Source organism: Triturus cristatus, chromosome 5_1, assembly GCF_964204655.1.
Source record: "Triturus cristatus chromosome 5_1, aTriCri1.1, whole genome shotgun sequence".
In the NCBI taxonomy this organism is placed as follows: Eukaryota; Metazoa; Chordata; class Amphibia; order Caudata; family Salamandridae; genus Triturus; species Triturus cristatus.
The window spans coordinates 911,286,498-911,310,941 of record NC_140587.1 but is presented as its reverse complement, the minus strand read 5'-3'; the positions used below and the strand labels follow the sequence as shown (position 1 = coordinate 911,310,941).

General features: G+C 43.7%; 1 protein-coding gene across 8 annotated transcripts in view; it reads right to left on the bottom strand.

The window, feature by feature from the left end:
• The window catches only part of NFATC1 (nuclear factor of activated T cells 1), a 402,803-nt gene that overhangs the window by 218,964 nt on the left and 159,395 nt on the right, over positions 1–24,444 (bottom strand). For all 8 annotated transcript variants that reach the window (XR_014961593.1, XM_085605934.1, XM_085605933.1 and 5 more), the window contains exon 6: positions 19,366–19,506. Coding sequence is in view for 7 of the 8 variants with exons in the window: in XM_085605934.1 (XP_085462060.1) it covers positions 19,366–19,506 (141 nt within the window). In the remaining variant the exon portion in view is untranslated. The remainder of the gene's footprint in view (positions 1–19,365; positions 19,507–24,444) is intronic.

Below are 24,444 nucleotides of genomic sequence, written 5' to 3'. Positions count from 1 at the left end.
GCTCTCTCCTAGCCCTTGGGTAGTTGCTGTAGCAAAAGAAATAAAAGTCCAATCAAAGTTCCTTTCCTCTTCTTGAAGTTCGGTAGTAACAGCTGCAGGCCAGTCCCAGAAACAGCACACAAGGCACAAGGACAGTCCTTCTCTTGCAGATTCCTGTAGCCACACGGACAGAGGTTCTTCTTGTTATCCAGGAGCAATACCATTTGTAGGGGTTTGTGCACAAATATTTATACCCCCAAAGTCTTTGTTCTTAGGAGCCACAAGTCTCTGAACCCAGCCAGAACCAGTTCAGCCCAGCCCTGGAGCACTTTGTTGATCAGGCTGCATCCTTCCTTTCAGAAAGAGGGGGTCTGCCTCAGACGCACAGTGGGAGGTGGAGCCAGCATTCACCTTGCCAGGGACAGCCCTATTCAAGTGCAGGAGCTACCCCTCTCCTCACACCAAGGCAGGACGCTCTATTCAACCCAGGTCTGACTCAGCCTGCCCTGTCCCTTCAAAACCAGACAGCCAATACACAAAACAGCAGAGCACACTGGAAGGCTTAGGCAAGAAAGTACCTATACTCTAAAAGTGGTAGTTTCAAACACAGAATATAAAAATAACCTTCACTAAAAGATGTATTTTAATATTCTGAGCTCAGGCATACTAAATTCGTTTTTCTACCATGTTCTGGGGGTCAGTTAGGACTATAGAATGTAATAGCCAAAACCTCCCATTCTGGCCTATGGAGAACAGGTAGCCTTACAGTAGTGAAAAACGAAATTGGGTGTAATTCACTACTAGGACATGCTACACACATCAGAGCATGTCCTACCTTACACATACAATGAACCCTACCATAGGGGTGGCTGACATGATGCCAAGGGAAGGTTTAGGGGCTGGGAAGTGGGTGCACTTCACAGCCAAGATGGCAGTTCTGGACTGCACGCAGACACTGCAGTGGCAGGTCTGAGACACACTTTACAAGCTGCTTCTGTGGGTGGCACAAACCAGTGCTGCAGGCCCACCAGCAGCATTCGGTTTACCAGCCCTGGGCACACATGGGCCACGCTACTGGGGACTAACAGGTAAACCAAATAAGCCAATCAGGGATATACCAATTCACATAGTCATATTTACAAAGGGAGAGCATATGCACTTTAGCACTGATCAGCAGTGGTAAAGTGCCCAGAGTCATAAAGCCAACAAAAACAGGTTAGGAAAAATCCAGGAGGGAGGCAAAAAGCTTAGGGATGACCCTGCAAAAAGGGCCATTTCCAACACAAACCTAGAGCTTTCTATAAATGGGCGAGCCAACAAATTAGCAGTCCGAGCTGAGCCAATGGTCTGGCTTAGCTCTAACAGCCCGTGCACGAGCCACGCCCTAAAAATGTTTGCCATGTATATCAAAGCAAACACAAGGAGATGTAAATCATACAGCAAACATCAAGTAAAATATGACAGTCACATCAAAATTCAAAAAGTGTAGTTCGTTAGCATGTGGAAACTCGGACATTAGTATGTCACATTATAGCACTGCATTGAGAAGTACTAAAAATGATAGTTTTTAAACATGAACTAAGAATCATTCATGCCCCCGCCCCCACCCCCACCCCCACCATAGCGACAGTACCATTAGTGAACTAAGAGGAAAAATAATTGGCATGGGAACCCTATATCTGGCCCAGATTCTTATAGACAGAGCAACATTAAAGTCTATTACATCAAACACAATAGGTTTTTGTGCAGCAGGTGTTCTGAAACGTGCAACTTGAGGTGCTTTCGTGTGCGATAATAAAGAAATAGGAGGCGCGATGTAATAAAATATTTGCCTATGATCTCCCAAACGCCACCTCCGCTCGACCAGTCTCGCCCTCGCAGCCGTCCCCCGCATCCACAGAGCGACAACAGGAGGTAGATCCTTCTCCCACCTGGCCGCCAAGACTTGGAACGCCCTCCCCACCGAACTACGCCTGACCCAAGACCACCTCTCCTTCAGGAAGAAGCTCAAGACCTGGTTGTTCGAGCAGTAGCGGACCCCCCCCCCCCCCCCAGCGCCTTGAGACCCTCCGGGTGAGTAGTGCGCTTTATAAATGCCTTTGATTGATTGATTGATTGATCACACAATTTGGTTAAGCAAAATAGCTGTGATTAATCCAAGTTTTCTAGCTTCACTTTGTACGAATCAGCCACTAAACAGGTATCTAATTGTCTCTCCTTCTTAGTTTAAATGTTAATGGTTCGTTTATTACCTGAGCGTAGAGCGGAGGTGACAGGCAGAAGTAACATGAAAGATTCTGTAGTCATGGGCTTGAGCCTGCCTCGTCCTTTCAGTGGCTCACCCACCCCTACACCTGACACACCTCTAACTAGTTAGATGTCTACGCCTAGTCTCAAAATTAGCCCTCCATCACAGATGCGCAAGCACTCCTACCCCTTACACAGCCATTTCATCTCACCCAGAGGGTTGACTGCTTCAGAAGATGATAAAACTCAGTAACAACCATCATAGCCCAGTAGTGTAATGCAAAATGATAGGGTCTCCTGCAGAATGTAATGAGGCGCCCCTGAGTCTCTGATATCTCACAGATATTCATTGGCCTGGTAGGGGCCCTTTTGTAGGGGTGGGGGGCCTCCCTGAGCCGTAGGGGCCTGTGCTATGTCCCTGCCATAACTTCATAGCTCTTAAGATCCTAGTTATGCACGCTCAGCTTCATGATGCATTTAAACAAGAATACCAAGAGAAAACATTTTGGTGTATTCCATCCAGCGAGAGGCTCCATCTCTGAATTATTCTCGTGCCACCAAACACGCACTGCCATTTCATGTATCCTTTAAAGGTACACAGACTTTAAAGATTTCAGGAAGGGTGGGGGCAGGGCGAATCTTGAATATTCACCCCACCTCTTGTCTTGCTGCAATTCAATCAAACTCGGCTGGTTATATTAAAGGGCACTGGATTCTTTCTCAGACACAGGCCTAAGCAGGGGCGTGGCTCCCAATGGTTAGTGGCACCCGGGCCCAAGGGCCTGGGGTGCCCACTGAGCCCTGTTTAAACAGCAGGCAGGGGGCCCATTACCTTCCTAGCACTAGGGTACATGACACGCTGACAACGCGATTGGGCCTAAGGTCACACGTGGCTGGCAGATTCCAGGTCTCAAGGTCGTGGAAAAGGTAACCGAGGAAGCTTTCTGAGAGTTCAAGCTCCGACATGAATGCACTTCAAGGATTCCCCTTCCTCTGAGTCATTGTTAGCACAGACAGACTGGCCCACGCACAGCCAGGACAGCCCCGGGGTTAGAGCAGCCGCTGAGGCCTATTCCTGCCAGAAGGGCTCCTGTGGGCGGCGAACCTGCCACGGCGGGGCCTCCACAGCCCCTCGGTCAGGCTCCCCGTAGCACAGGAAGCATCGGCCTCCAGGCTCCATGAAGGCGCATCGCTGTGACGTGATACTGGTTTTAAACTGCTTTTTTGTAATCACATAGCTGCCAAGTTTTCAGAATGCTTATGTGTGACATTTCCATGGTTTCAGTGTGCGTAGGAATGACATTTCAAAGCCAATGTGTGACATTTTAATTGATGTTTTATCGCGAGTAAAATAAAGCAATGAAGGCCAAGTAGAGACATACATATTTGAAATAAGTATCTTTTAAACAATAAGGTCTGTCTACAAAGTGCTTAAAATTGTCCCTAGAATGGAAGTTAGTATTATATACTGGACCCCCCATCCACTCTGGCACGCTACCTCCACTGCAGCACTTCTCCAGTGTGAACAGTCTGCTGGGTTCACCTGTCCTAACCGGAAGTGATTGCCATGCTCAGCCAGCAGGCGGCGTCCTCGGATCTGTGGGTGTGCCAGGGGTAGGGTGACCAGAATTTTAAAGCCAAAAACCGGGACATTTCACAGAAATAGAAGAAGCACTACAATTTTACTTCAAGCGATGAGAGGGCTCCTAAGCAAAGAATTACAGAACAAGCAGTAAAAACATACATAAAATGTAATTTTTAAACCCAGTAGCTTACCTGTTAATTAAATTGCTTTCTTGAAACAACTGCTAACTTTCCCTGCTTTGTAAAACATAAAAAACACCTCCCACCGTTTTCAGTCGACCCTCTCTAAAAACCGGGACATGAGCTAAATTTCTTGAAATTTGCTGGGATAGCTGGTTAAAAACAGGGACCGTCCTGGCAAAACGGGGACGCCTGGTCACCCTAGCCAGGGGCCACGGGGCAGCGGGTGTTCCACTGCTGTGCTGACTGCAGGCAGGAGACAATCTTGGCCTCTGAAGATGGCGCCGATGGTGATCATTTCACTGTCACTTGAGCTGAGTGCAGTGCCGGATTGGGAATAGGGTGACCAACCGTCCGTAAATTTCACGGACAGTCCGTAATTTCGGCCGTCTGTCCGTTCTCCGCGAAGGATTCTTTAACGGACGCCATTTGTCCGTAATTTTAACCGGGCACCGGTCGCACCACCCTAAAGCCGGCACAGCTTCCACCCACCTCCCTTCTTGACTCTGATGCTGTTCCAAAGCTCAGATACCCAGCAGCATTGGAGAAGCACAGCGGGATGTCAACCCTCACACCTTTAGCTCTTGATGAGCTGTTAAGAGGTGTTTGAAGGGGACTGAGAAGGAGGGGCTGCAGCTTCAGGAGCAGGGGCATCTCTTCAGATGCAAACAGTCCTGAATGCGAAATGTATCTGCAATTTAGAGGGGCCTCACACATTCCCTTTCTGCCCAGGGCCCCAAACACCGGAACCGGCCCTGATTACCCTGAGGCAGCACGTGGTTCTCTTCACAGAGCTTAATTACTGTCACTAAATTGTAAGCAAACCTCGGTTCTTCAAACATGCAGTCTATAATGTAATACAATAAAGAAATGGCACAATCGCACCCACACTGATTAACAAAGTATGGAGGACAATCAGTTAAATCAGTTCTCTTGGAGTATCTCCTTTAAGTACTGTACATCACAGTGGGGGGTGGCAAAACTAACATTTTGGAAAGAGAGCCTGTCTTCTCGTTGTCTTGTCCAGGAGGGGGTGAGGAGCCCTACCCCACCCTGGCAGAGACCAAGATGATACTAGAATACTGCAAACCCACCCCTGTGCCCACACTGGTGGATCCTGTTCCCCCTCCTGTGATGGCTCCCCCCCCTCTCCCGATGGCTCCTCTCCCCCCTGTGGTGCATTCTGTCTCTGCCCTGGGTGGCTTCTGTCCCAGTCCTGGAATGGCTCCTGCAGCGAGGGTGAAGTTCTTGATGGGCCTCTTCTCGAAAAGGCTCAGCTCAAAATTAATATGAAAAGGTGGGCGAGTGAGTAAGTGAAGGGATGGGTGGATGACTGGATGAATTAGAGAAAGGGTGAATGGATGAATGAAATATTGAATAGATGGATAATGAGAGAGGATGAGTGGATTGATGAGTGAGTGGAAGGGTGGATGAGAGAAAATATAAATAGCTGGGTGGAAGGGTAGCTGGATGGGTAAAAGGGTGGATGAATGAGTGAAAGGATGGATGAGTGAAAGGATGGATGAGTGAAAAGGTGGATGATGAGTGAGTGGATGGATGAGTGAAATGATGGCTGGATTGATGAATTGTTAAGTGCAAGGGTGAATGGATGGACGGATGAGTGAAAGGGTGGATGTAAGGATGGATGAGTGAGTTAAAGGGAGGGTATATGGACAAAAGGATGAATAGAGGAGTGAAAGGGTAGATGGATGAGAGAAAGGATGGATGAGTGATGGGGTCAATGGATGAATTCATGAGTAGATGGATGGGTGGATGGATGGAAGGAAGGATGGCTAAGTGAAAGGGTGGGTGGAGAGAGAAAGGGAGGATGGATGGATGACTGAAAGGGTGGATGGGTGGAAGGATGAGTGACGGGGTGGATGGATGAGTAAGTTAAAGGATGGCTGGATGTGTGAAAGGGTAAATGGCTGGATGGATGAGTGAATGGCTGGATGGGTAGAATAGTGGATGGATAAGTGTACAGATGAATAGGGTGAAAGGGTGGATGGATGGATGAGTGAAAGGATGGATGAAGGGATGGATGAGTGAAATGATAGATGGAAGGATACATGATGGATAGGTTTACAAATGGTTGAATATGTTTGGATATGGCTGGGCTTACTTATATACTATTGCACGACCTCCTCGGATGTGTCTGTAAAACTTACCTATTGTCCTGAAGTTTTGTCTTGAATTTTGACCTCCTGTCCCTGAATTTGTGTCCTGAATTTTGACTCTTTGTCCTGAATTTTTACACTCTCCGTCCTGAATTTGCACCAATGCCAGTTGGTCACCCTAATTGGGAACCCAAAGAAGCCCTGGCAATTTTGACGGACTAGCATCTGCTAACTAATGCATTTTAGTGCGGTGATGTAGACACAGCACTAAAATGCTTTAGTTTAACCTCTGATGCGTGGTACTTGGCAGGGCTGTAATTAGTGCTGGAACTGGAAAAATTTACTCGGGAACCCATAAAAAGGGGGTCAAGGTGTGGCAGACGTAATGGGGTGGAGTCACAAGGGCCAGAGGAATGAAAAGCGGAGTCTGGCAACGTATAGATTTTTAAAAAAAATCTCCTGAACAAATGTGACACTAGATCTGTTGTGGCCCAATTGATCACAAAGTGGCTATATTTTCAAATGTCTTACAGGGTTAAAGCACCTGCTGTAGAGATCATTGAGTTGCCAGCAAACGTTCAAGCGACTATAACAACAGCAAGATAGCTCTGGTGGTTAATGCTGTTCAGAGAGTTATGTGCTTTGTCCAGTCTGACTTGTGAAGTAGCATAGAGGGTTAATGTGCCTGCTGCAAAGCACACCCTGTAACATGAAGGTCACAGATTTGTATTTTATGGGGATAGGTAAGTGAGTAACGGCTTTTGACACATTCCAGTTCATAAGTTGCTATCCTTCTGTTATAGCATAGTGCGCTATGAACCTACATCAAAGAGCTGCAAGCAAATTTCTAATCATAGGTTTAGATCCTTATGTTTTTTCTCAATCTGTTGTTATTCTCTGTTTGCAAAAAAAAGTTTCTTAAGGATGTAATACAGTCTTGTTAGTTCAGATGACCCTAATCACTGTATTACGTTTTAAAGCCTGACTTTATGTTTCTCCCAACTGAGCACTCAACGTATAATCTCTACAAGTATGTGACTCATACACCTCATTACTTTCATTGTCTTATGTAACATTTCCTGTACAGTGATTTATACACTTGTATGATGTATTGTCTTTCTGTGTGTGATGTATGTGGCATAAAGCTCTCCGAGACCCATCACTAGGATAAGTAGTGCTATAGAAGAAGTAAAATAAAAAATAAATTAGTAAGTGCCGTTCAAATCTTTATTTGTGTAATTACCCATACACACAGATTCATTTGGCATTCTTACAGTGCACACACATCTCTTACATGGGGGGAGGGAGTCTGAACAAAGTCAAAATCCTGCCTTCAAAAACAGTCTCTATAAAGAGCTTGTGTAGTGATAACAAGCTGTGTGCCCTTCTTTCCCTCCATGGCATTGGCATGTAAGTGACAGGTTCCCAACCAGTGTGATACCTGAACAAAAGAGGGGTTGATGGCACTTTAGATCAGGCCTTTGTTTATGGCCCAGCTGAAAGTGAAAATACTGCCTGCAGGTAGCTGCTCCGAACGGAAAAAAGGCAATGTGCGGGTGACGTGGAATTGTGTCTTAGTGTCAGAAAATGACACCAGGACAAATTCAGCATATTTCGCTGCGTCTGCTGAATGCCAGATCTGGCTCAGAAGTACCAGCTGGATTTGTTTCTGTAAAAACACACATTGAACCAATAGACCCAGACACTGAAGAGGACTACTTATTGTACGGATGTGTACACTGTGCATGAGCGGAATGCCGTCACTCACAGTCTGGTAAGCCAATAGCTGAAGTGGGTATGTGCCAGATGCAGTATGCCGTGGTGGGTAAAAGAAAAATGTGAAATAAACTACATCAAACCAATGGATGAAGAGGGATGGCTAAAAGCTCCTGTAACTGGGAACATATGTATCATCATAAAAACAAAAGGTCTTGTCTAATGCCAGACGTAAAAAGGGAATGTTTCCATAAATGAAATGAAAGAGGACACAGCTGTGATGATAGACACGGTGTAGAAGAAACAGGTGCAGGCTACCATAGAAATGTGGCATATAGGAGACAGAGGGTAATCAATAAGGGCTCCTAAACCTGAACAGTGATTTGAAGGTTTGGTCAGACCAAGGCATGGGTTTTTGAAGCACGGTTAATTGAGAGCACTCAGACAATTAGAGACGAAAGGGAGAGGTTGGCGCTATCCTTGAGCTGCAGACTCATCGAGGCTTCCCCTATGGATACTTGGCTGGACAGGGGTCCGCTTTGTGCAAAAAGTAGGTCGGAAAGTTCACTTCTGGCAAAATAACACGAATGTTTGAAGGCTTGTGCAGTTGCCTGTGATGGTCTCAGGACATGTGAGGGTCGTTGGGGTGAAGGTGAATTTAAGCCGTTGTTGAGCAGAAAAGCTTACGCCTTGCACAGGGAAAAAAGAGAATATCATGATTGATGTAAACACTTAAGAATTGGTAATCTCTGGTAGGACTCTAAACAATTAACTTGGGGTATGAATGCTGAGAAGACATGGACAGTGACATAAAATTACTTGGTAAATCTGATCAGGGAAGTACCTGCTTTAATCTACATTCTATAGTTTATTTTGTCGATAGATCTATGGGACTTTTCCCATTTCCATTCAAGGGTGCTTCTTCCTCATTTGGGTTTTGTTGTTTGTGGGAATTGAGAGCGCCATTTTGCCACAGTTTGTTTTAGCAAGGGCAATAACTTTCAAAGTAGTCAGTTGGTCTTTGGAGTGGGTTGCCGAGTTGTGATGCTGGATCACAGCCCTGCAAACAACTTTTTGCAAGAAGTTGCCATTTTTACAAGTGTGCGAATAACACTTTGAACACATGGGTTTCAGAAATATATCCCAAAAATTAACCAAAACAGTAATGGATTTGATTGTTACCAAAATTTCAATCTAGACAACAGCCAGTGATTTAAACATCATTCACACAGGACCACTAAGAAAAAATGGCAGCAGCAGGCTTGACTCACGAGGCCCACCACCAACCCCTCTACCAAAATCTTTCACTGAATCCCATTTTCATCTGCATATGTCAAAGACAAGTCTGTGAGACTAATTCTAAGGCCGAGATTTGCCAAAGAGGACACAGAGCCGTGTTAAGCAAGCGCACCCGAATAAGGTCTGATATGAGAGCGCTGATAAAACAGGAACGACTAACGTGCTGCAATTCTATCAGCTGAGACCCAACAGGACTTTTATTAACCTTCACAAACTCTTACTTGCAAAAATATACAATTGTGTTATTTGGAGGTCATTATAACTAATTACTCCATTGAATAGCCTGGCTGTGATAACAATTAAGGCCTGCTGTCACCAGCCGGATAGGTCATTAACTGAAATTATTTTTCGTTATTATTATTATTAGGTTTTAATTGTGTTTAAGTGAGTTTATAATAAGGATAGGTAGGCAAAGAATGGACCTGGGGAAATTAATCTCACAAACAAAATGTGAATTTCGCTTCCTAGATCGGGAATCCATTTTTGAATTTCATCGCCATGGGTTTTCAGGTGTGAGGGTGGACCCGTCACAGAGGTGGCCCTCTCTGTCCCCATGGAGGGGATTAACTGACGGCAACTCACACAGCGGACGGAGGCGTTGTTTCTTGTCCATGGCTACTGGAGCAACCCGCCTCTTCCATGTGTCGGGCAAGGTGAAAGTGCCCCACTGACTTAGGATGGAGCACAGGACATGATGGAACGCGGCCCTTTTCACATTCGTTCCAGTGAGAAAAGAGATGAACAGAACGAAAAGGGTAAAATTATTTGCATCATTAAGACTGTATGGTCTTATATAATATAGACGGGGAGATTAGGTATCATACTGCTCATAATACTATGGAAGCGACAACTATGAATGTAGCATTACTCATTGTTGGAGTTGAGATTGTTATTTAATTATTCTGTGCTTTTAGGTGTTGTTACTTAATAGGATCAACATTGTGAGGTCACAAACACTGCATCTGATGTGCAAGTTAAGGTTTGCATGTCTTGTTGTGCGAGGTACAAATTGCAGTCCTAACCATACCATGAAAATGTCAGGGCTTTTTGTTTTTAATTCTCAACCATAACGCTACTTAAATGTTTTCAATTTCAAATGTAATTTCTAAGGGTTTTTTTTAAATTTGATATTGTGTTGTAACCACGACTATCCAATGACTTCATTTTAACCTTTGTTTTTTTTCTGTGATACATTTTTTATTTGGGGGGGGGGGTCTTTGATCAAAAAATACAAGTGCAACAATTCCCTGCAACCAATTAACCATGGGCAGCCAACCCTCCGTGCCCAAACCGGAATACTTTTTAATGCTAATTTCTTGATAACTAATGTCCATACTTACACCAAACGAAACAAAGCCCCGTCCTTAAGTTAAGGGCAACATACATGCGAATTTTGCTGTAACAGTTTTTTCTGTATAGAAGAGCAAACATTCTAATGGCAAATAAAATGGGAAATGTCACTATTGGGACCCCCTTTTTTCTGACCCCCACTTGATGGATCTGAATGAAAATTGTCTTGAAGAACCCAAAGCTGACTTATGTTTGGAAAAAGTTTTGCAGGTCAGGGTTAAGCTCAAGGTTAACTGTGGTTATGAAACATGACTCACAAGAGCTGACGCCTAAAGGGGGTCATGATGCTCTCTCTCTCCCTCAATAATGATAAAGGCATTATGCACTCAGTGCATCTGCATATATGTTTTATGCCAAGGCATATTTTCTTATGCATTTGTATAAAAAAAGGTATTTAATCAAAATCGGGATGCTATCACATTAAAGAGACCAACTGATTATTAAGAGAGTTGTTTCCTTATGCAGGTATGTATATATGAAACAAAGCGATTTTTGTGGTTTTTTTAGGGTATTTGAACTTTATCGCTTCAGTCCCCAATTTAACTGGACTTCTAGATGAGCCCCCGTGTTGGGGGAGGGGGGTTGTATCTGAATAACAGGCGAGGTGACCTGAAAACAGGTACAGTGCTATACTCTTTCCCCTTGCACAGTTCTTTAGTCCCAGTAACAGCAACGTTAAAATATGGCGTTTCTAAACCCCCACAGTGCAGCCATGTTACTGCCTATATTCCTCACACCGTTTAGGGGCGCTGATTGAAATTGGGTGCTATGTCAGGCATAGACTACTGTTCACATTTGCTGTGTAACCTTGTGGCTTACCAGACAACTTTCCAGACTTCCTGTGTCAAGTACTCTCCCCTTCCACCAAGTATTCCGAGACAGACCTTAGTAAGTGCCCTCACCAGCGCTGAAACATTATGAGGCAAGGCCCTTGCCAGATGTTGTCTACTCATTACACGTTCTTCTGTGTTATTCCTTTTTACAGGCCCTTTGACACTCTCGCCTCTACCACTAGAGGCTGCAATGACCAACTGACAGAAACAGTTGCAACATGCACTCTAAAGTTTCTGAAATGCATGCCCAAAAATGACTGAATATTAGTTTGGCAATGTAGCAGACACGGGAGCATACTTGCATGTATTTTATATTAATGTGACGCAAAGTATGGTGCGTCCAGTGCAGCCTGGGACTATTAATACTGGAAAACAAAAAGCCGTCATGTTAAAGCCTGTTTTAGGGTAATGCAGCAGTGAATAGCGGGCCTGCGATTTTGAAGGAGGGGGCAACATTTGGGTGCACTGTCTGCCTGTGATTTCACTAGATTCCTGCCTCCCCATCCACAATGCGCTCTGGAAGCGATGCACTAACTGTACGTCACTTCCTGGGTGGCCCACGATTAGTGCGTGTGGTTGAGGAGCAGCGCACTCCTATTGGCTCACTTTGCAATTGTGTTGTAGTTGATGATACAGGTGCTGCAGTGTTATGCTCGCTGTCAATCGGGCATATGATCGAGAAAGAAAGAGAACAACCAAATGATGGTTGTCACTGCGCACAGTGCTGGGGGTAACTAAGACCCTAGACTGGTAATCTCATTAACATAAAAAGTAATCAAACACAACGGTCCAATTCAAACGAACATATATTGATTCATATATGTAATGGATAGATACAAAATTGTCAATACATATATAAAATATAACAATTGTATAGAGTCCTCAAACTGATACATTTATGACAGTGCATAAACATGATACATAGTACATTTAATTGGTTACATGAGAACGTAAAGGTAAGCCCAATGCATTTCGGGACTGTGGTGTCCCTTCGTCAGGGGCAATCTGAAAACAAAAAGAACACGATGATAATGGATATTACTGAGAATGAACGTTTACATTTCATGATACTCTATGAGAAACTTCACTTATTGTGTAGAAAACCACAGTGAACTTCCCTCTATGGGTCCTCAAACAACGTGCCGCTGTTGATAGTGATATGCCAAGTAGGTAAGATTAGATGTTAAACAGATTAGTGCGCCACAAGAGAGCTTGTTTGTCCTTGAGCAGCACGGGTCAGAGGTAAACGTAGGGGCAAAGGTGTTCCCTCAGTTGCAACGACCACATCACTGTGCAAATGAGCGTGCAAAGTGTGCGCCTGCGTAATCAGTATTATAGAAGGGGCTGTGCAACGCAATAGTACCTGAAGGATGCACAAAAACACAAGTGAAAACTCTTGTCGCATGTCGCCGACTGCCATCCCTCTCCCCGGACACTTCCCGACATCCCACCTCAATACCATGCAGTGTGGACTAAAGCAAACAGGAATACAAAGTGTCACCTGCACTTCATATCATGCGAAATTTAAGGAGAGTTCAGTTGGCCATTATATGTAGGTTGATAACCTTTCCATGTAGGAACGGCTTCAAGGCACTTTAGGGACAGCATCTGCAAGGATGTGTGTGCAGGACAGCTGATGAGGCATTAACTTCTTGTTCAAGAATTTCACCAGCAGGTTTGTTTAGAACCTTCGTTTCAGCCTTCTCCGCCTGTGCACGCGTCCTCTCCACCAATCACAATGTGCCTGTGCAGTGAGATCTCCCCCCACATCTTCACTCTATGCACATCCCCCTAATGAAGTCTCGTGAGGCGCACTGAGGAATAACACGACTACCCCTCCCCTCCCCTCCTAAACTTACATCTCTCAATGTAAATAAGCCCCTCGCCCGCACAAGCACAGACACGGGCCATGGGAGCCCAGCAGCGGAGGGGTTAACGAGTCACACTGTCAAGCCCCGCGCTGGAATGAATGAGCTGCCGTCCGCGCCGGCCCTGCTGCTCAGAAGACAGTTCAAAGGTCAAATGCTTTTCTACAAGCAGCTGTGGAATGTGAGGCTCGTGCCAGTGCCAGGGAAACCCTTTCCAAAACAAGAAAAGCCCTTCCTCCCGAGCTGCAGCAGATAGAGTAGAGAGGGAGAGAACGGGGGAGAGAAGCAGGGGAGAGAAAGAAGGGCGGAAGGAGGGAAGAGGAAGTGACGAGGGAAGCGGAGCAGGGAGTGCCTACGACTGACAGCGATGGAGAGCTTAACCGGACAGACACGTTAAACTAATATCAATACGACAGGCGCGCAACACCCATTGGGACCCCCCCCCCCCCCCCACCCCCTCGTCGTGTGTGGCGGCCCGGGATGAGACAGCTTCCCGGGCACCCACACAGCCGCACCCGAGCACTTCACAGGTCTTTAAAAGGCCATTTGCATGTTAATGAGGCCTTGTTGTTGTTTCACCTCTTCTAGGAGCCCCTCCAACTCCACTCTGCCTATTGCTTAAAGATTCAGCCCCCCCCGAAATGTTTTCTTAGCCCCCCCCCCCTCCCCCCCACGAAATTTGGCTCTAGTTGCGCCTCTGCAATACGACCAGTCACAAGACGAATAAAACATGCCATGCGATAATGAATTGTGGATTAGACGGCTAGAAATCGCTGCTTGATTTGAGCCGGTGGTTGCAGGAAGGGTCCGCCGGCACTCATTTTTGGGTTCTGGTCCTTATTTTTCCTCACCAGACCTTGACCCAGAGCAAGAGAGAGAAAAACACCAAAGAGGGAAAAAAGGAGGAAGAGAAAGGCAGAAAAAACTTGGGATAGGGAGAAAGCAAGACCCTGATACCGGGAGATAAGCGGCCAAATAATGTCTGGTGGAAGATGAAAGAGACATGAGGTGGAATCAAGACTACGCAACCTTAGGGCCTAATGGTGATTTTTGGGGGGGATTTTTTTTAGAGTTTTAAAAAGTGCCAACTAGACCCCAAGATATCAGGTATCAGAGCGCTATACATGAGCACCAGCGATCTTGGCGGATGGGTTACTCCGTCACAACGGTGATGGATATCCCATCCGCTGAAATATAAATTCCATTATATCCCATGGGATTTATATTTCGGTGGGTGGGATATCCATCACCGTTGTCACGGAGTAACCTGTCCACCAACATCGTAATAAGGCCTTGTTCAGTATGTCGAAACTTAATAGCACCAGCTGCAGACTTTTGAGCAAAAATGTTACTCCTATTTATATCCAAATGTAAAAGTGGCTAGAATAAATATAAAATATCATACATCACTGGATGCCGCAACCGTATCAGACACCTAGCTGACTCTGCTCATATTACATACAGACAGTCACAGACAAAAATACACGAAGATATATTTAGATGAAAAGAAAGCGAGTGAGAGTGATAAAGGGAACAGCATGCATGTATACATAGTAAAAGAACATGCTAAGCCACTGAGGAGTTTTATGCTATGTGCCTTCATGGGTTTAAAGAAGACTCAGTCACTGGGATGCCATGTTTCCAGATTGTGGCTTTCCTGACACACACCACTGTAATCCAGAACTTTAGACGAAGAGCTTTAACGTAAGTGAACAAAGAGTTCCTCTGTCCAATTGCAATAGGTTATGTTAAGAATTCCCGGGGCTATGGAGTCCACTATACCATGAAGGAATCTGGTAACCCTATTTTTATAAGCTCAGGAACTCTGGGGGGATTTCCCAGCCTCCTTTTGTGTATGATTGGGGGTACTTTTTTCCTTAAAAAACATTGTATTCAGACCCTTCTGTTCTACTCACCCAAATACAAAATATAGATATAAACAGTGGTGTACTGCATGGATGAAGGTGTATGTCCCGTGCTGCAACTCAATTTGAATGAGTCAGTCTAAGAGAGCAACACACTAGGTTTTCAAAGAGTAAATGTTTGACTTTATTATTTATTGAAGCACTGAAGTCTCGATTATATATGAGAGGAATAAAAAGAGACAGATAACTAAACAAAAATGTAGAGGAGGAGGAGATGGAGAAAGGTGTGGAGCGTGAGTTTTGCCATATAAAAGAGTTGAGTGATTTTAAAGGAAAGAGAATATTAGGAATATGTTGCTGTCTGCACCTGAACACCTCTAGATAACGGGAAGATATAAATCCAACAACGGTAATCACCTTAAAAATTACAATAAGAACAATAATATCTAAGATTGCATTTCAGCCATATTAAATCTTCTTTTTCAGTGCCTTACATATTTTGCGTTCTATCTTATCTCGACCTGACAACACGCATTGAATTTCAGGAATCATGTCTAACTAATGTCTAATGCATTTGAAGAACTGATGATGGGGTACATTTACAATGGTCGACTGCTGCGAATGTAACTACTCATGTTACAAGTCTCCACTGCCTTTCTGCTGGGTGGCGCTATACAAAAACCTCATACATGCATACATACATAGAAGAGCAATGTAACGTTACTTTTGGAAGGATTTGGTAACATTTCACAGTTACGGTGTAGGCAGCCAGCAAAATGTGCATCTGCATGATAAACGTGGTACAAAGTCTGCATACAGGGCCATATGTACAACCATTGATTTCTTGTGACTCGCAATTAGAGACTTGCAAAATCAAATGTACTAATGTGTCTGGGACACATTTTGCGATCCCCAAGTGGGTCGCAAATGGACCTGCCTCATCAATCTTCATGAGGCAGATCGCAATTTGCGACCTATTGGGAATGGATACAATCACAGGGATGGTGGCCTGCTGGGGTCAGCAGACCACTGCCTGCTCTTAAAAAATGTTTTCACCCACATTCATAAAGGGGAAGGGGTCCCTTGGGGACCCCTTTCCATTTGCGAATGGGTTATCGCCTCCTCTACGGAGTTGGTAAATTATGAATGTTTTGCGACCGCATTCTGGTCGCAAAACATTTATACATACCAGTGATATTCGGTATTAGGAAGGGACACCCTAAGCATGCACCTACCTTCCTAATACCGATTTGCAAAAACAAAATTCGATTCGGCAACAAGTTCTCGAGTAGCATTTTTCCTTTTGTACATGGCAAAATGCATTTTACCGGTTGCAGGCTGGTAAAATGCTTCATACATCTGACTCAAAATTTGGAAGCACATTATAAGGATGAGCAGGCTAACCTGTATGCATTTCAAAGAAGATTAAGGAACTTAAATTGTTTCATCCTGCCTTAAAAACATTAGTTTTGTGGGGGTCTGAAGCTTAGCGGCCCCATCAGAAAGAAATAGAAAATGTGTTCTCGTAGATATAATGCTGTATACTTTCACATCTTCATAGATGCTCATAAGCATTTACACATAGAATATGTAAGTGAATGTGCACTTCAAAATATAGGTTTGTTACTCAACAGGGAAAGCATTTTCCCCTTGGAGAAACGCTCTTCCTAGCATCAGCTGAGACAATTTTGAGGATGTTCCCTCCCTTCTCATAGGCTGGATCAGATTTACAGCGCCCCTTGATATTGCTGAATCTTTAACCGATTTCAAGCCGAGAAACTATCTGCAAAAATGTTGTGAATGCCGACAAAAGTGCACGTTTATAGGTGTTCATCGGCTGTTACAAATTACACCACTCCTTCCCTTAGTAGATGTACCCACGGGTTAAATTAATTATGGATATAATTTTATATGTGAGTAAATCAATACATGAGCATAAATTCGCATTTTTATCAGCCACAAATCATAAATTACTCTTGTAAATTGCACTATTTGCGACCTACGTGCCCAAATAGCTTTGTGAAACAAGCCTTAGGTTTATGGAGAAACCAACACAATACACTTACTACTGTGGTGCCGCAGATTAAGGATTTTCCAATGAATTAAGAAACAAAGGCAAAATAAGCGGTGTGTGCAACTTCTTCCTATCTGTTTGTGAAATGTGAAGAAGTCCATGAATTGTAGTACTTTGCTGGAAACCACACGCTCTGGTAGCACTCCCACCGCAGGAACGGACGACTAGGCAAGCTAGACATGTAAGTGTAAATAAAAGAAGTACGGAAAACGCCACATGCCCTACGCCAGAAATCCCTCCCAAACATATGTGATTGGTTTGGGGATATGTGATACCTAGGATAGATGGTAATCCTCACCTCATCAGCGGAACCTAGTCACTGAGAGAAAATATGGACGCCCATGCACTCACACTGCAGCATCCTACTATGTCTTTCCTCCTCCAACAACCTTACTTAGTTTTGTTGCAGTTATTGATGGCTGCCTCCCAGGGCCACATCCTACATAGCCACAAATAGGGTGCTGTAACAGAATATCCATGTCAGAATATCATATGGCACACATATTGTGTGCTAATTATCATTTACAAACATATTCTCTCACTAGGTGTAGATTTTCTATTATAAAACTGAGCAATATTTTTTATAAACCACATATAGGATATGCAGTTTATGCAAGACAATATATTTGTATACAGTATTCTGATGATATACAACCAATGACGGTTAGCAGACCATGCTTAAGCTGCCGCCCCACCTTGCTCATACATGTCTGGGCTTCATGGCAGTCACCCTCAAAGATTCTGTGGGCTAGGTCAGCCTGTGGTTGCTGACCGCCACTGAAGTATACCCCAACAAACTTTGGCACCAGCAGGCATACCTGCTCAAAGTAGTCATTTGCCTTCTACAATGATCTTTGTATAAACCAAGGGTCACAGGTTTGAAACTCAACATGGTTGACTAGTCTCTTATCCTTGAGAAGTTAATACATTAAGCAATATTACATTGAGATATGGCAATGTCAGTTCCTCAGGGTACTTACTCTATTGACTTTTAAGGTGATCTAAGACATAAGCTAAATTATATAAGATTATTACCGTTGTTATTATTACTCCTACTGCTGCTATTAATGATACCTTTTACTTCTATTTCTTTCTCCCATTCCCTGTAAGGTAATCTTTTCTCATTTGCTCAATCTTTCTCTGTCTCTCTCTGACATGCTATCCCTATATTCCCTTATCCTGCCTCTTTCTTTGTGTCTGACCCCTTATCTCTCTCCATGACGAGCCTCTCATTTTTCACCTGTAGTCTCCTTCGTCAGCGATGTAGGTGGATCTATATTGCAAACCCCAAGACTGTTTGCTAACTCTCATGGTGATCCCTGCATATCTTCCTTCTATTACTTATGTATTGTGGTATTTTTTCTTTCTATCCCTTGCAAGGGCAATGTAACATTTGAATGGCTATATATTGCTTTTAAATGCCCCAAAAATATTTGGAACTAAAAAAAACAACTATTTCTGCAGGCTGCTGGTGCCCGTGTATGCATTTTGACTGCTTTTCTTCTCATGGCTTCCTCTTGCCCCCCCCTTCACATTTCCCCGACCCCTTGCATTTTACACTAAGACAGTGACAGAGGGCAAATTGGACGCCGCCAAATTTGATTTTGCCCAGGGTATGCTCTGAGCAAAGGCCGGCTCTGCATCCAATCATATCTTTGCACCCAGCATTTCATTTTTACATCAGTTGTTAATAGCATGTAGAATTATTCAACTGATTACATGATAACTGTATTTTATTTCATTGATTTCAAACCCGGTAACTGATGAGAATGCGATCATAGTTATTTATGATGAGTCTTAACTCATAGCTTGGATGCCATTTGCATTGCTTGACATTTCTGAAATCCGGAAAGAAACAGAAAAAAATAAGCCAAAAAAAACTGCAAGATTATGAAACTCTTAAAATGAATAATAATTCCAAACATGAGGCAATTATTTAAAACGGAGATATCATTTCTTGAAATATTACGCAGCCAATGCTAAATTTTATTTTTAGTATATATTTGTAAATATTCAGTAATCAGATATTAACCAATGTTTTGTTTCATACAACAAATATAAATATTGATTCCTATTTATCAAGAAAACATTTATGCATGTTTGTATCATTTTGTTATATATGCAAAGATAGAAATAAATATATTGATACAGCGGAAACAAAGGTAACGTTTTGTCTAGATGTCAAATAATTCACTCATTTGTATCAATGTTTCGATACCGTGGAAGTCAAATTAGAAGTGAGTAGGTGCATACCTGGTGCTTTCTCCACAAACACAACTTTGGAATCTTGCAGAAAGTTATGACCAGATAATATCATTTTCTTCCCGCCAACCACTGGAAAACTATCAATACTTTGCTTTTCTACTAAGGGTAGTTCCTGGGCAGATCTTTGAGCTAAAGAAAGAAGAAAAACATTCATTTTTAGGTTTAATGTTAGCCATGACCTTTTGTTTTAAAAAAAAAAAACTTAAATATTATACACATATATACTTATACATATAAACATTTTGCTTCTACCCAAGCATTCAGGGAACCGGGGTAGTGCTTGCACTATTTACCTCCAGATGAACCTCACCCCCCAAGGGAGTCTTAATGGCCTAGGCGACAAGCGGCGGCCGCTTCATTAGACCATAGGAGCACCGCCCTCCCTGCCACCACCAGCAAATAAAACGATAATAAAATTGGGTGTAAACCTGTTTTATTTTAATCCCCTACACCCCCCCCAGGACTCTGACGCGTCTTGGGGGGGGGGGGTCTAGGGGATGACACTGCTGGTGGGGGAGTGGTGGGCACCCCCTTCCCTGCGCATGAGCCGGCCAAATCCTCATGGGCAGTGAAGCTCCTTCCAGCCTCAGCTGCGTTGCTGTGGCTGGAGAGAGCAGGCATAAGCTCCCAGTCTGCCTTTGAGTGCAAGTTGGCGGCGCTCAGTCCAATCCAGACGCTGCTTTCATGCAGCATCATGATTGGCCGCAGTGCCGTCTGGGAGCCTGTGCCCAGAGGAAGAACGGAAGAGCGCGATGCGGCAGGCGGCGTTGTTCAGGTACGTTTTCATTGATTTATTTTGTTCCCCCCTCCCCAATCCCAACCCCTTTCCCCACCTCCCTCCTCCTTCCTCCAGTCCGGCCTGCCCCGTCACTTTGGCAGGGGACGGGCCACTGCTGTAGACAACCATGAACTGGGCTGATACCTGCATTAAAGAAGTGCGATACAAGGGTTCATTTGCACACTTTTCTGCTTTCTCTTTCGCCATTGCATTCACTTTGGGTTAAACGCAAACAGTACTCGACCAGTGAGTTGCAAATGTGGTTAAAAAACTAACTGTGGGTGCTGCTGCGGTCGCTCGGTGGGTAAGTAGCCCAACATAGGAATAAAGACATACACAAATTTGAAAGGAGACACACCACTTTGATTTCTGTATTCAAAATATAGATTGTGTTCTTTTAACACTGTCTTGGTCTGGTTAAAGTAAGGCTGTTATTGACTGTTGCCTGCAGCTCACATCCTGCCTCGCCCCACTCATCTGTCCCCACCTGTTATGGAAACACATGATCAGGAAGCAGAACCATAACACAACCTTTCTTATGGGAAAGGTTGGCTGTAGGTTTGCACTTGAGAGAACATTCCTTTTACTTCAACATTTATCTCACAACTTTCAATCTAAGTGCCCAGACTTAAACCCACACGACGGCTTCCATGGATGACCTCCGTCTTGGGTCAAACTAACTCTAGAAGTAAGCACAATATAAACCTATTGCAAAGTGTTTCCCAATCCCTTATGCAGAAAGCAGTGCATTTACAACATGTTGCGTAAATACCGACTGTGGGCAGCAGTCAAACCAAAGATGCCTCTATGAGTCATGTAAATGCAGGTTTGGATGGCATGCAGGGAGGATTTGGGAGTTATTTAGAAGCCTAATTCCATCAGTTTCCTTTGCTCATCGTTGTAATTTACTGCACGGTTCAATAAGTGATCTGACCAAATGACACATGGGTAAGCCCAACTCTTATTAGTTAGAATAAACTTCCTCTAAGTAGTATATTATAAGGATGTAAATCGTTCTGAGATGTTCCACTGACATCAGTAACCTCAAGGCCACAGGAATGTGGGCCCCAGTGCATGGACAGCTTTCCTCTTATTTATCTTAATCTTCTTCTGCTCCACACTTGGCCAACTGCCCGCGTGGGAAATACATATTGTTCTTAGTTGAAGACAGCTGCAAATCCCTAGGGCCTTGAATGATGTCATCGAGGCTATTCTCGCATCTAAAATTTCAGACGTATTTCTAGAACCTCAATTTTCACCACAAATTTGAGCATCTCACAATATACCTCAGCAAATTAGGTCTAGGATTTCCTCTGTTCTTCCACATAAGCAGTTTACCCAGGAAGAAAACACAAACTTCCATTAAAGCCAGCCGTTGAAGAGGAGGATTTATGACTGACTCTGGCAGGCGGGATGTATGTGTTCTCTGTCAACCACAAATCAACAACTTGGTGCAAAGGTTGATTTCATCCACCCATTAACAAAACATACTTTGCAAATATAACAATATAGCAAGTCACTTTAGCTGCTCTATAGACGTCTCCTCTCTACCATGAGGGCAGCGGGCTCCTATCAACATTTGGTTGACAAACCTCTTGTCTTGGGGTGATGTGTTTCCTATGCACATTAGCCTATTGTGGGTCATTGTCAGTCCAGGCCAGCTGGATTTGTGAGTTTCCTTATTTCGTTGCACTGGATATGGCGCTATGCAATTAGCAAAGTCAGCTGCTCTGTTTTCTTCTCTCTATCTCCCTCTCTGTTCTTCTCCCTTTATTTTTCTCTCTGTCCCTCGTTCCCTTTAGTTATGCATATGTTCCCCTCTATTTCTGTCACTTCCTACCTTTATCACTCTCCAGTTCAGTCTCCCTTCTACTCGTTCTGTCTCTCTTCATGTCCCTCTTCCTTTCCCTCATTCCGCCTCCCTCTATCTCTCTCACTCTTCATGTCTCTCTCACTCTTTTTCTCTCTATACCCTGTAATTAACATCTTTGTTGACGTCGATTCAACAATTCCTGGGTGGTGGTTTTTGTCAGCCTGGTGTGCGTTGCTTTTTTTTTGCTCTACTGTCTTTTTTTTATCTCTCACTCGGTACCTGCTACCTTGACTTATCGAATTGGGTTAAGTCAGACACGAGTGCTCACTGAGCACGTTTAGTGGAACGTACAAAGCTACTAGCTACACCACAGGGCTATATAGATATTTATTGATGGTCTGATAAGGTGGTGGACGTCCACATAATGATCAAGCCTCGTGAGGGGGTCGTGAGACACCAATTGTTGTACGTTGTGTGACATATATGTGTTTGTGTGTTTTCACTGGGAGCACAACACTATTAGTACAATCTGCCTTTAATGATTTTTATTCCAGGTTCCCCACGGAAACCAGTCCGACATATTTTGTTCGGAGAAATTACTGAGAAGGGTACCTACCCTCTACCCCTGGAAAAAGGAGGTAGGGCTAGAACCCAAGGAATCATCTTTTTTGTGAGTCCTGACAAAAGCCAGGGTATTTTCCATAATTTCTGGCTGAAACATGTCAACATTATAGCAGAATGGAGGGGTAGAAGACTCATAACAGCCTTTCGTACAACCATCCATTGGTCACCTATTTGACCCTTTTTAATCTGGGCAATGAATCCATAAATTACAATTGGGATTGAGGATATCCTATGTCCATTTTTAACTATTATTTCTGCACCTTTTCACTTGTGATCTCTAGCTGGGTATATGCTTTTATGTTGTATTGTCTTCCCCTCCCTATTGCTCCACCTCCAGCGTTGGCTAGCGCGGAGGTGTGTTAGCAGCCCTATGATGAAGCATGACACAGGAAACTGTGTGTGAGGGCAGTTTTAAAACTTTTAGTGGTCTTTCTGACTCTGGGTCACGGCGATCCTATAAACAGAGTCCCTCTTCCTTTTGTGTTTATAACGTTATTGTTGGGAGGTCGAAGAGGGCCCCTTTATTTCCTTCCTACCCCTTATTCTTTGTGTGTGTATAGTTTGATGTTAAGTCTGTTCTGTGTACTATATTTCTCATCTTCGTTTCTGGATGCCAGCTTTATACACGTCTGCACTTTGTTTTCTGAACACCTACTACATGTTCAGTCTTTTTACCCTGATTTGCTAGGATAGAGAAGTTTAATTTTAATAAAGATTGTTTAGGATGGTTCTCCATTTTCTTTCCTGAGAACGTGCGTTAGATGAATGCCATTTTAATTAAAATAAAGTGCCAACCGCAGATCACGTAAAAATTGTGTTAAGTTGACTTCAAATGTTATGCTTCTTTAACTGTTGTTGTCCTCAGCAGTACTAAAGGGGTCAACTCCGGGAGTACTACTTCAGAGTACTACTTCACACACTCATGAATGTCTTTATGAACTAGTGACAAAGGAGGCGGTTCCTTACAAGATCATCTCATTGAGTCTCTAGGTGAAATGTGCGGCGCAGGGAGTGCAGCAAGGGAAGGTGACTGCATCTGTGCCTTTCTGTGGACCCACTCTCTCCATCTTCCCAATCTCCAGCCACATGGAGAAGAATCAGGGCCAATGGTCAAGAACATAGTACATTGTCAGTCCATCTATAGCCTCCCACAGATCAGTGTGCGGCAGAGCAGAGGAGAAGATACCACAGTTGCCTCCTTTGTGGTAGGAAAGGACAGAGGATGGGAAGAAAGTTAATCATAAGAGTTACTGCTTGGAGCCTTAAAGATCTGATGGACCCTGCAGGGATAGTTTTGAGCAATAACTAACTTACATTTTTTAAAGTTTTGAGACATTGCAGTAATTTTGAGAGAAACATTTCCAAAGACGATGATGTCATTTTATCAACCATTCTGTGGTTTTTGGATCAAATTAGTAATATTTTCAAACAAAAGGTATTCTGTTTTGGTTCCAAACTAGGTACATTTTGGGGCAAACATATCAACTAAGATAGAAGATATACCGACAACTGGTCAATAAGAGTTTGGTGGATTCTTTGGCTGGCTGAGAAATACTACTTACGAATGATGATATGTGGCACCGCCCAAGCCGCCAACAGTACAACAGCCTTGTTACAAATCAATGTCACTAATATGGTGTCATTATTGCAGCTCCGTGGTTGAGTCCAGCACGCCTGCCCTGCTATATTCATTTATCAATGGTGAGGTGTTAATAACTCAGGAGTGACTCTTTTGTCTTTAATGGGTTGATTTACTTTTTTAATTTGGAGGTTAAACCTTTTCTCAGAAATTGGGGTAGAATACAATACTTTTCAGTCTTAAACGTGATACTCCTTTCTTTCAAATGACATG